Genomic DNA, 12,781 nt, shown 5'->3' with positions numbered 1-12,781 from the left:
CAGCAGCACACTCATCACTCCACAATAGCAGTAGGATGAAAAGTGCTCCTGTCCAGAAAAATCTTACTATCTAGAAAAAAATAGAAAAGAAAGTCTTGCCAAACTCAGACAATTGGAGTTTTTCCATGCAGCAAAGGAATATTCTGTACCAAATCAGTAAGTTGTGTGTAATAGCACATCATGCAAACAGAAGGAATAAAGAACAATTAAGTGTGAGATTACAGATATACACATATTAATGATTTTTAAAGAATTATCATTSTGTATAAAACTAAAGATTAACAGCAATATACTCAGAAACTCCTGTTTAAGMAATACTAATCAGGTCTTAGAAATTCTTGTGCATCCCATCTCAGTTTCATAGATTGAAGAAACCAAGGCAGAGGTAGTAAGTGGACCACAAAGACCACACGGGGAGGAGTGCTGGAGTTGAGCGTAAAGGAGCTCGAGGGCTAAATGAAGCTACCGAGTGTGCTCTTGATCTCAGTCTTTTCATCTTTCTATGGCAATGTAAAGCACCAACGCGCCAGACAGTCTGCCCTCAGCGCACTGGCACGTCCTGAACATAATAGAGTTGTCAGTGTCGGGCATGCCAAAATGGGTGTACTTGGATAAATCCCAATTCCACTATGCAGAACAACGGTAGAAAACCTCTGAAAGCAAATCTGAGTGCTCTGCCAGGGCTCAGATTCAACCGACTTCGGCTGTGCAGTGTGAGCACAAAGGCAGCAGAAAGGAACCTCCCATGTCCAGGTCCAATTCCTGCATCAAGCCTAACCCAGGAACATAGAGAACCGAGCTTACCATTTGTCAAAAGGCTCCTAACATGTGCATTTGATTTCACTGATCCTAAAATCTTTCAGTTACACGAAGAGAAAGGAGTTTGTATCTACCTGAACAGGATAATTGCAATGGGAATATCACATCTCATCTGTAATTAACAGCTTTAAGCCTCTCACTATTCCATTCTATTTTATGTTATTACACCTGACTCCTTTGCTAGTGTAYTGCAGATTCATTGCATGACATCTTTGGGGAAAAGCTGCATTTATCATTAAAAATAAATAAATACAAATAAAACTGCTTGTCTCTCCAAAAGGAAGGATTGGCAGAGAAATAATGGTTTTGTCAGGTCTGTAATTATGCTATGATGTATTTTGGTTCATTCCTCATTACATTCAACTACTATGTTTCAATTCCATATAATCTAGAGGGTATATAAAAGACCTCTAGATAATATATAAAGTTCTCATGTTTTCCTCATGCACATAATAAACCATAATGAAAGCAGCACTGACAGAAGTCATTAAGTTGCAAAGCCTGATGAGTTTATGGTATTACCCACACTTCCAGATTGTAATCTCCAAAGGGCCAGCAGGCATCCTTGAGGTGAGGCGGTCCGAGATTAATTACATTCTCCTTTCTCCGAAAGCCGCTTGTTTGGATTCAACGGAGTTGTTAGAGCTCCYATTGAAAGAGACAGGTGGTTGCCTGAAGTTCAATTAAAAATATATTTCTGTATTTATAAATCCATAAATAATTTAAAGTCTACTGATGAGTCAAGAAGTTGAAGAACCACTGAATGCTGCTGTAAGTGAGAGAAAGTCCAGATAAATACTTCCACGAAAGTCCAGATAACCACTTCCACATGAAGAACTGGAAAGGAAAAAAATGCATATGCCATCCCTCTTATTTTTATATTGCATAAATCACAGAACCTTAAATATTATCACGTCTTTTTTTTTTTCCATCAACAGTAGACTAAAAATGAAATATTCAAAGGATATGACTGTGATATCTCTGTCCTAAAGAGTTTCCTTATCCATCCAGACAACAGAAACGGACAACATAAAAGCAATGATAAATCAAGACTATGTTTTAATACCCATATGTTCTTTATTTAGCTTTTTTCTTTTCTTTTTGTATTTTTTTCCTCCAGTGTGAAGGACTAAATGTTTTTGGTACTTCAGATTTCAGAAAAAAATGGGTGTTTCAGAAGACTGTATTTTTGGAAGACCTCTTAAAATCCTACAGTGACATTAACCAATGTACATAAAACCACAGAAGCCTCTTCCATACTTGTTAAAGTCAGGAAAAACACTGATCATTTTATGTAATATCATTCACTTGGTAATTTGTGATCTGTGTAGTGACTTGTGGTTTGTATTTTACAAGATATCCTGACTTGATTTGTTAATTAGTCAATGTACCACATCCATTGGAAACACTGTGATGTATTTCATTTTCAAAAATATTCTTTCTCTTCAGTTTCTAGCTACTGAATTTTGTGCATTTTTTGAAGGACTTGAGAGCTGCCCAGAATCAGCTATAACCCCTTAGGAGGTACTTACAGACCACAGACCCTCATATATTCTTCACCCTGAATCCCCTTTCTGAGATTGTCTAGTTTTCTTCTGAGTCAAGAAGGTGACATGGAGCTTCCTAATTATTGTATGGAACCTCTGTCATTAAATGGACTGTAGAACACACATTGGATACCTTCAAGACCATGAAATTAGTGTTCAGATTAAGTGGGTACATCCATTGACTCCACTAAATGCACCATCGGTTTTTCAAATAGTCCTCTCATTTACTCCAAAAGTACTTAACCGCTTTTATGTGATGCTTCACTCTTTGCAGCCACAGGAGTTTATCCTCTCCAGTCTCTGCATTTCATCAGCAGTGTGAAAAACAGTAGTAGAAATGCACAGACAATAACAACAAAAAAATCCAATGGAGGCACAAGACTGTGCAAACACCGGATAAGATCTCAGACACATTTGTGGGAAGCAGAAGGAATCAGAGTGTTGTCAGGGGCCACGTAACATAATCCATCCCTTATCCCACCCTAATGATTAATCAATGAGGTATTTTATGGTCCTGATAGAGCTATAATGAGAGCCTTAGGCTTCAGAGGGTGGCAGAAAAAAACAGGAGGACGCTAGGCCACATAGGAAAGCTCACAGAAGATTTGTTTAGTGCTCAGAAAACACAAGTAAAAGCCACTTTTGTTCTGGATGAATTCTGAGATTCACAAACACGTATCTCTAAATTCCTGAGGGAAATTCCCCCCCCGCCCTTTTTTTCTTTGTAATCCCCTTTGAGTCTTTTAAAGAACATAAGAAAGTAGAGGTGTGCCTTGAATTCTGCATTAAAACTTTCATTCTATCTTTGAAATGCTGTAAATTTATTTGTGACAACAGTATTCAAGCATAGACTTATAAAAGTTTCTGACATCATCTTCCCATGTACTGGCTTGATACATTTTTAACTACACTATCTATTGCTGTGGTAAGATTGAAGAATTTCAAAAGTTTCTCCTCTAAATCTCTCCAGTGAATCTCAGAAATGTTTCTGGACAGTTTAAAGAATGGCCTCTTTACTTACAGCAAGTATCTTTTGGACACAGTTCTCCAAAGTCCATTCGGTTCCATTCCATTCGGTTATTGCTAAATATGTATCATATATAATATGTTAGCATATATCCAGTCATTAATTACATTATATATATATATATATCTTCTGATCCATTAGAGTAAATTTACTGCTCAGACCATTCAGCAACTTGGAAACTGTCCTTGTGAACCCATCACTTCTGCACAGAGGTAGCTCAAACACCCCATCCTGCCCACATCAGTTAAAGTGCTGACTTGCTTTTTGTGTTCAAAGCTTTGGAGAATGGCTTTGGTTTTCCTTTATTTGTGCACTAATAAACCCATGCACTAGACAATTTGTCCTCAGTACTCTCAGCTTAAGTTCCCTCGAGAGCTCTGTCATACAAGAAGCATTATGCAAATTGTATAGGATTTCTTTAAGACAGTAATGTACTACTCACCAACCACTGTCTGCGGTAGTGATCTGCTCTAAGACTTTGTAGAATTTGTTCCATCTTCTATCTTCATATTTTATTAATTCTCATTGCTTTTTTACTGATATACAAGAGTGTTTTTCAGGACAAATGCTAATTATGTTTACTGTGACTATTAACACCAAAAAACCTTGCAAATAATAAGTTCAGGGTGTTTTTTGACTAATTTTCACATGGATTTTTTTAAATTAGATATTAAATTGATGAGTATGTCTTGAACTACCAGGAGAAGAAAATAAATCCAAAATGAGGTCAGGATTTCTAGACCTGTTCATTTCACCCTAATAACCAACTTCAGCCCCTTTACTGTAAAATATGAATATATATTTTTAAAAGCCACATTATATGAGAAATGCAGAAAGTGTAGATGTACAAGATACTTCCTTTGAACATTCAGCATCTCTATTACTCCTCGTACAAAAGCTTTGACAAAGGCAAGAAAGGGCATCTCATGGCACCCAAAGAAACATTTCACCCAGTAGAGAAGAAATACAGTAAAAATACAGTAAAAGGAGCAGGGTTTTTTTTTTAAACACTAACCACTATAATGTTTTGTAGTAGCCCTCCTAGATCAAATTCCCTTCCATATTAATGAGAAGCACAGAGAAACATGAAACAAGGTGTGGGTATAAAATATAGGTATCAAAACTGGCATTTGAAATCCCTTCTTCTGCTTTATTTCCTCTAATTGAGCCTAACCATGTTTTTCCTCCTCTACTTTCAGTTGACAAGCTGCAGCTGACAGAGACATGTCTGATTAGGAGCAATCTTTCAAGCTGAAAAGGGGCAGCCACACTTAGAAACTTCATATTAACTCCCTCATTTCTTTCCATTTGCTTTTTTATAAGATATAAAAGAGGCTCCTGCAGACTCATTTGCAGAGCTTTTGGAAACCTAAGGTAGATTTAAAAGAAATTTTCAATACATGCTTAAGGTGACAGATAAATGCTCAGTTGCAGCAATAATGGATGCAGCACAAACACCTAGAGTCAGCCTGTCATTATTAAAGGTTCAGCAAATAGAGAAAATCCTGCTGATGAGACATGAGTAAAGAATACAACAAAATAACAAGACTCCCTACTTTGGTGCCATATTAAATCCATCATTGATTTTTAAGGGCAGTCCTCAACCTGAGTGAAGGACAGCTTTGAAGCTAGCTGGAATGAGCATTAGCAAATGGAGCAGTAATGTACAAGACYGTTTCCATTATTAATTAAAGAGTTCCCTCATGAACAGTGAGACATTATGGGAGCAAGGAGGAATAGCTCATCCCTCAGACACATCAGCACACAGACACCCACACGGGGGTGGGCTTTCCTGAGCAAGGCTGCATTTTTAAGCCCYCCTCCTTCCACCTGCTTACGTTGTGCACAGGGTATTTTCCTCCCATCCGTGCAGCCTCTGAGATGAGCAGCAGAGATCATCTAACAACGGAGCCTCTGGCAGCAGCAGCAGCGGAGACACATTTCTGAGCACGGCAGTAAAACAGCCTCACTGGGGATTTGGCAGGTTTCTGATGGAAGACATTTACTGGTCAGCAAGAAAAACACTGTCATAATGATAACAACAAGGCAAAATATGTTAAACATTTGAATGTTAAAGCTACCAACTCTTCTGTTTTTAGAAAAAATATATAATTCATTCCATAAAAAGCATTATCTATGCATTACACTAAACTGTCAACCTAAAAAATCACTCTTCTGCTTGAAGAAGCACTCTTCTGCTCTAGAATTTACTAGAGCCATACTTATACCAGACAGCTTATGACTGAAAGGATCGTAACAAAAATACAACCTCTTTTTGTTTCCCCCAAAATTGGCAAAACCTGTCACAAAGCCCATTTCACTGTTCTCTTTCACACAAGTCAATCACTTAGAAGAGAAAATGCAAACAAAGGCATGTTTTAATAAGCTATTCATTAAATTGAGATGACTGCTTACAACACTTGAAGAATTTATTGGATATTTCAAGGGACAGGAAAAGGACTCAACAGCACTTCTGAAGAGCTTTCTGTGATAGGGGAGTTAGAGTTGTCGCACCCAGGGCAGCCCCAGCCGTGGGACAAGCCTGAGCAGGAGGGTTTGCAGCATGGCTCGCACCTCCCGGCTGTTCCTTGTTTGGGGAACGCAGGGGACCCCCCAGGGAGGGCCTTGGGCAGGGGGATGCTCACCTTTGCCTCTTACTTCAACGTCCCCCACGTCCTGCAGGAGTGAGGGATGCTGCTTTGCAGGTAGCTCATGCAAGGCCAGGTGGGTTGCTGCCTCCACAGAAGCAGCCTTGGGGCTCGCTGCCGCGTCCAAGCAGCCGCGTTGGCTGTTGGCCGGGACAGGGCTTGGCAAACGGAGGTGATAACCCCGCCTGGCCTCAGTGCTTGCTGCCTCCTCATGGTGCTGCTCACGCTGCCTCTGGCCTCATGCACTTCTTCCTGAAGAAACGTTATAATCCTAAAGCACCAGGAACRCTGCAGCCTACAGTGCAACTGCTATTCCCATCAGTAATCCCAGTGTAGCATGGATGTGAGCAAGGAYTGTGGTGAGGACCAAGCAGTCCCTACCACAACTGAATGGCCCAAAGAGACCTGAATGTGGAGCCCACCCTTTACCTCAGCGCCAAGAGTGGGCGGGAGCGGCGGGAGGCACCTGCGCAGGGCGGGAGCAGGAGGCGGGATTGAGGGGCGGGAGGCACCTGCGCGGGGCGGGAGCGGGCCGCTCAGGTGCGTGTCCCTGCTCCCGCCTTCGCTGAGGTGCRGCTGGCGGCGCCGCCGCTGCTGCTGCCCCGCGGCCATGGCGGCCCCGGGCGGGCTGGGCCGCTGCGTGTTCGCCTTCTGGCTGGCGCTGGCCTTCGACGCGGYGGGGCTGGCCGTGCTGCTGGCGGGYGTGTTCGCCGACGTCTTCTTCTCCGACCTGCTCATCTACGGCGGCGGCATCATCATCTTCCTCAGCCTCGTGTGGTGGGTGTTCTGGTACGCRGGCAACCTGGAGGTGCCGCCCGAGGAGCTGCGCGACGACGTGGGGCTGGTGCCGCCCAAGGGCAGCCTGCTGCGCGGGCTGGTGCACGGGCTCAGCCTGCGCCTCTCCTCCGCCTTCACGGGCACGCGGGCCCGGGCCGCCCGCGCCAGACCCGGCCCCGGCGCCGCCGACGTGGAGCTGCAGCCGCCGGCGGCCCCCGCCCGCCCCGCTGCCGCCAGCGCCGCCAGGTGGGGCCGGGAAGAGCCCGGAGCTGGGGGGCGGGAATAGCAACGAGGAAAAAGGGGGTTGCACAGAGTCTGAGAGAGAAGTGGATATTTTCTTCCTGCCTGTGAAATCCTTCCTGTCTGGGGATTGTGGAAATGCAGCCAGGGCAAGTCGCCCGGGGGGGGTGGGGTTACTCCATGCAGGAGCCTCCCCGGGCCATGGAAGCCTAGGGGGCAGCGCAGGCRGTGAGGCCAGTGCTCCCCGAGGTGCCCGGAGGCCTCTGCCCTGCCCTGCGCTTCCCCGCGCAACCTTTAGCTGCCCGCGACGCCGCTCTGGCGTGGAGCCGCCTCTCCAGCCCTGTGAGACACCGCTTTCTTGAGGAGCAGAGGAGCCGGGTCTTGGTTTGGCCTAGGAACGTTTAGGGCTCATCACTTGCAACGCCTCAGTGCGAGCAATGGCCAAGCCGGTCCTTGTGGTGAACGATAGTCCCCTGAGACAGGCCTGCTGCTGGCTAGTGAGCAGAGCAAGAGCTTGGGTCCAGCTTCAAACGCTGCTAAAGATGAGAAATCCTTCAGAAGTACACCTGACACACTCACTAATGCATTTATTTAGGGAAACAAGTATGCTTAATGACTTGGAAAAACAAAAGCAATAAAAAAAAATTCTTGCCTTTCATCATATAAAATGTTGTGAAGGAACAGTAAAATCTACCTGGCTCCAGCTGTCTGAACTAGTGCAGGACACGGAGCATCCCGCAGTTCTGGATCACCGGGTACAGGGTCAGCCTTGGCTGCTGTGCCTTGAAGCTCCTTCTTGAAGCAGCTGTTGGCTCAGAAAATTAGTGTGAAAATCATCATGTTTGGGGTGTTTTTGTAACTTTAACAACAACAAMAAAAAATCTTGAGAGGAAATTTGAACTGTAGAGAGATTAATAAAACAGGTAACAATTGCTTAATTGAAAATCTGTTTCAGGAGGAGAAAGAATGAAAGCAATATAGCTTTAAAAGATTAGTTACCAGTATCTAGCTTATTATTAACTCTAACAGCAATTAGAAACTGGCTTATTGATAACGGGTTTTTCTCCTGCTAGGCCTCTTTTTAAACTGAAATGCATTTAGAATTTGACAGTCCTTCATCTTAAGCTTTGGGCAACAGAGGAAACAGATAAGGTGCTATATCCAATATCCAATACTGGATATTGGACTGATAGCCAGTCAATGGAAATATCCATGGGCTACGTTGGAGTAATAAATTCCTCCTAGTAATGAGAGTTACCTTTATTTTATTTATTTTTTTTTWATATTTCAAATATGACAAACATTACTGATTTCATTTAAAAATAATCTATGGTATATTATTTCCTCTGGAAGAAGATACATTGATTGCTTTGTAACAAGTTCTTCCAAGTAAACAGCATCTTCTACAATGAAGAGCCTTTGGTATAATTGCATTAGCAATTGTAATTCAGAACAAACAAAAACAGAGCGTATGAGAGTCATGTTACAACATGCAACATGAACTTTTTTTTTCTTTTACCCTTCAAGGTAAAATAAAGGGTAACAAATAGTTGTACTCTCAAAGCTAATTCAGGATTCTGAAAGAACCCTTTGAAATATGCTCGTTGGAAGTATTTGGTTTCCTCTCCTAAATAAGTGTCTACATTGGAAACTCTGTTACTGACAGACACCCYGCCCCCAGTCTGGAGAAATTCATGCAGCTGGGCTAAAATGTTTGGAAAGATGCTATATCGAAGAAATCTTTAAATTCTAATAAACTACAACAGGACAATAAAGCAAAGTGTAAATGACAGGAACATGAACTCTTGTTTTAATAAGAATACTGTCCTTCACAAAAATTATTTCTGTATTTTTCATCATTTACATGATATGCTGTTCTAAGTCTATTTTGAAGTAACTTTTTTTTTTTTTTTTTTTTTTTTTTAATGATTATCTTCAGGATTTGTTGAAGACATGAAGTTGACTGCCCCCAAATGTGGGGGAAGTGTTGCAAATTGTGGAAAGCGAATAGCCCACACTGCAAAAAGATTCTTTCACTGTGGAATAATCTTGGTGACCATCATGGACTCTACAAAATGGACACAGATGTATCTCTGCCAAATGTACATATTTCAGTGTTGGACTRAATAATTTTTAGTGTATATTTCAACATTTCAAAGCAACCTAAATCTTTTGAGATGTGAGAACTAACAAAGAGAAGAACATGAATCATGGAAAAATCATTATAACATTTAATATAGAAGTACCTCTTTATAATATATACATGTACACCCAGGAATGTCTGGATGAAAAGCTCTTGCACAATGAAAAGCTCTTGCACTGTCTTACCAAGGTCTGGAATTTMAATTTACTGTGAACTTTTGTGATGCCAGTGCAATACTTTTATTTGTAAGGGTGCTTTTAAAAATCTATATAAAACTACTGAAGCGAAGTTACAAATGTAGCATAAAGTGTTTATAGTGTAAATACGCAATTTATTGTGACTCTTGTAATATTTTATCTTGGAATAACTTGGAATTTGAAATTTTGTAAGTAAAAAGTGATTTATATCTTAACATCACTGCTTTTACTTTTTTTTTCAAAGCAGGAAATGATGTAATAGGATACTCTAAGAGGAAGCTTTTTAAATATAGTGATGTTACAGGAATTATTTTTCTAATGCTGAAATGTTTAGAAGATAGATTATTTAATAATTATATTTAGACTATAGATTAATAAATGCTTTGTCTTACAAAATCTTAGCAAATCTACATCTAGATGTAATTGAAATTAGAGCAATCACAGATTTATATTAGAGCTAAAGACACAAGAAATGAAAAACAGGACGTAAGAAAACACTTCTTAACTGTGCAGGTGCCTGAACACTGGATCAGGTTGCCCAGAGAGGTGGTGGAGTCTCCATCCTTGGAGAACTGCAAGCCCAACAGGATGTGGTTCTGGGCAAATTGCTCTCGGTGACTCTGTTTTGAGTGGGGTTAGACTTGATGATCTCCAGAAGGATCTTCCAGGCTGAAGTGTTCTGTGATGGTCATGCCTAAAAATTTTTGTAGAAATTCCTAAGGAATTTCTCTGTTTTTGCACCAACAGTAGAAGTTGGAACCTACCATTAGCAAATATGGGTAGGTCTTCTTCATGTACTAGATAATTGTTTCTATGCCACACCTTACTGAATGCTAGAGGTGGATTTAAGGAAAACATTTAGTAGGAATATAGTAGTTCTACTTCCTTGTGAGCTCTTGAAATGTCTTTCAACTTACAGTTCTACATCTTTGGTAACTTCCCTTTTACCTTCCTATGCATATTGGCTTTTAAAATTGGTTTTCCAAATGCTATCAATTTATCAACAAGTTTAGGTAAACACTAGAGTTGAAGGTTTGTAGAATTTTGGTTTCTTCTTTACTAACTGTAGCTTTGAGGAGATATCTAAAGTTATTTCCTCCTCTGTTTAGAGGAACTGCAACGTGACATCGATCTGTTTTACAATGTGGTGTTTAAATAGTCTCCTTCTCTAACAACCTGTTGTTTCGGTGTTTACAGGAAAAAAAATGTTCATCTATTTGTTGTGAACGGAGATAACTTTCTGTACTGATTTGCTACAGTTTTCATCTATTTTACTGAAATATGAGATGTAAAAAGTGGAAAGGTTGGTAGCAGCTATAAACCAACCTCCAAATTTGTGTGTATCTGTTCTCTTACTTACTCTGATGATTAATCTTAAAACTAACACCAGATAGCCTGTGGGAGTCGTGTAGGATGGTAGATGGAGTATTGCCTGTTGTGATTACCCTGCTCCAAAACTGCAAGGAATTCCAATGACTGCACTTACGTGTAGTCTATGCATGTTTCCACGCTTTAAAAAAAAAAAAAGCTGACACTTCAGAAAAGAAAGACCTAAGATAATCATATAAAAAATGTTAGGATGTTACTAAAATGATGTGTCTAAATAGTGATAAGATAAAATTCATTGCATGGAAACAGTGGTAACTATTCTAAGCTATCGGGCTTTTTTGAAAACGTAGAATCTTTTCATGTAGTCTGTATTTTATGTTGTAAATACGGAAGACTAATACTAAATAGAGACTGGCAGATCAAACAATTAGTAACAGTTAAACATTAACGTGCATTTAACACTATTTTAGTCTCCCAGCATCCTTATCAGTTGTAGCTCAATGCAGAACGAAGTCCATTCAGAACTTACATCTTGTTTATTGGAGGAAAAAAATTACTTATTCATCTTATTCATTGTAAGGATTGCTCTTTTGCTCTTATTACTTGAACTTTGAGTTCTGCATATAAAGTGATAGGGCTTTTTAGACCGAAAGGACTATCCTTCTTGCTCTATGTTAGAAGCAGCCAAAATAAAAAAAAATTAAAAAAAAAAAAAAAAAAAAAACCCTCACAGAATTTTGATTGCACAGGATTTTTTTTTAATACCTGGTTAAGCCTTAAAACTAGCTCAAAAAAGCACCCTCCATTCCACCTTATCACATAACTAAGGAAAAAAAMCAATGAGTGAGGATTGAATAGAAGCTGGTATGGGGGCTACATCTGAAGAGACTTTTAATGCAATATATACTGTTTACTTAAGCAGAAACATCTTATGAAGGGACAGTCTAGTAAAAATAATTTAGTAGTTTTTACTCCCTTGTTTGATTTTTGTTTGGTTTTTGTTTGGTTTATTTGAGGGGAAGGAGGGCGATTGGTGGGAAGGAGATATTCATTCCAGTAGTAGCTCATGAAGACAGCAGTAAGCAAACATGTAGCTGGAAAAGGGAACAAAGGTCCAATAATCTCATATGTTGCTGTACCTGTTTTACATGAATTGGAGAAGGAAGCTTTCCTTCCTTTCCTTTAACCTGTTCAGATAGGTTAAAAAAGGGGRGGGAGAAGGGGGAAATAGACAACTATGGGAGAGCTCAAAAATTCATGTTTCCTATTCAAATTTATCCAGGTTGTTTTGAAAGCTACTAGAGCCTTTCATGCATTTAACTCACTTGAATTATATGATTTCTGAGCTGCTATGAACACTAGTAGTATCAGCTAAGTCTGTCAAAAACATGCTTTTGAAATAAAAGCTGTTTTTTGAACAGTAATTTTTATGTAAAGGTATTGCTTTGAGAGGACAAGTTTTCAACTCAAATTTCAATTCATGTTCTTCAAATGTGCTGCTACCAGAGTTGTGCTTTAAGATAGACCTGGCTTACCTGGAGAGGATGAGAAGGCCCAGGGCGCTGGGTAAAACTCTCACCTTGCCCCTTTGGGCAAATGTTCACTGCCTCCAAGGTCAAAATCTGCTTTAAGTGAAATTTCAGCAACTTTTAACTGAGTGAAATAATTTGGCAGGTTTTGTTTGTGCTTTCCCTTTCCAGGCTGTAGTAGACCAGCCTGCCATAAAAAAAACATGGAAAAATGGGAATTTCCTGGTGGGCTGTTGCACCTTTGGTATTGAGGGGTTTGCCCTGGATCTTCTCGGATGGCAGCTGCTCTCCTATGGGCCCCAAATCTGGGATTTGGGGGTTTTAACCAGTGAAATCCCCAAGGGCCGGTGGTGACACTGACTTCATTGGGCTTCTCTGTCCCCGGGCGAGGTGGCTCGCTCGGCCCCGCAGCGGGAGGGCTCGGGACGGCCGCCGGTATTTACCCGGGGCTGTACTGACCCGCAGCGTAGCGGGGAAAAACGGGGGAAAAAGGTGTAAACGGGACTGGTGTGCCTGGTGTGTGTG

The 12,781-nt window shown here is 40.9% G+C and overlaps 1 protein-coding gene and 1 long non-coding RNA gene across 2 annotated transcripts; one reads left to right on the top strand and one right to left on the bottom strand.

Moving 5' to 3' along the window:
• Positions 1-3,226: 3,226 nt before the first annotated feature.
• On the bottom strand, positions 3,227-5,370 carry LOC112959957. The gene is made up of 2 exons (XR_003251676.1): positions 5,232-5,370; positions 3,227-3,449 (listed from the first exon to the last, which is right to left on the bottom strand). It is a non-coding gene; the product is annotated as an uncharacterized LOC112959957 (long non-coding RNA).
• Positions 5,371-6,651: 1,281 nt separating this feature from the next.
• TMEM238 (transmembrane protein 238) lies at positions 6,652-8,028 on the top strand. Its single transcript, XM_026053959.1, has 2 exons — positions 6,652-7,008; positions 8,014-8,028. Exons 1-2 carry the CDS (start codon positions 6,652-6,654, stop codon positions 8,026-8,028), a joined length of 372 nt encoding a protein of 123 aa, XP_025909744.1.
• The last annotated feature ends 4,753 nt before the right edge of the window (positions 8,029-12,781 follow it).

This window comes from Nothoprocta perdicaria, unplaced genomic scaffold (assembly GCF_003342845.1).
Source record: "Nothoprocta perdicaria isolate Ctin4 unplaced genomic scaffold, notPer1 scaffold_12, whole genome shotgun sequence".
NCBI classification, from domain to species: domain Eukaryota; kingdom Metazoa; phylum Chordata; class Aves; order Tinamiformes; family Tinamidae; genus Nothoprocta; species Nothoprocta perdicaria.
The sequence above is the reverse complement of the archived record's forward strand: the minus strand, read 5'-3'. Positions and strand labels throughout refer to the sequence as shown.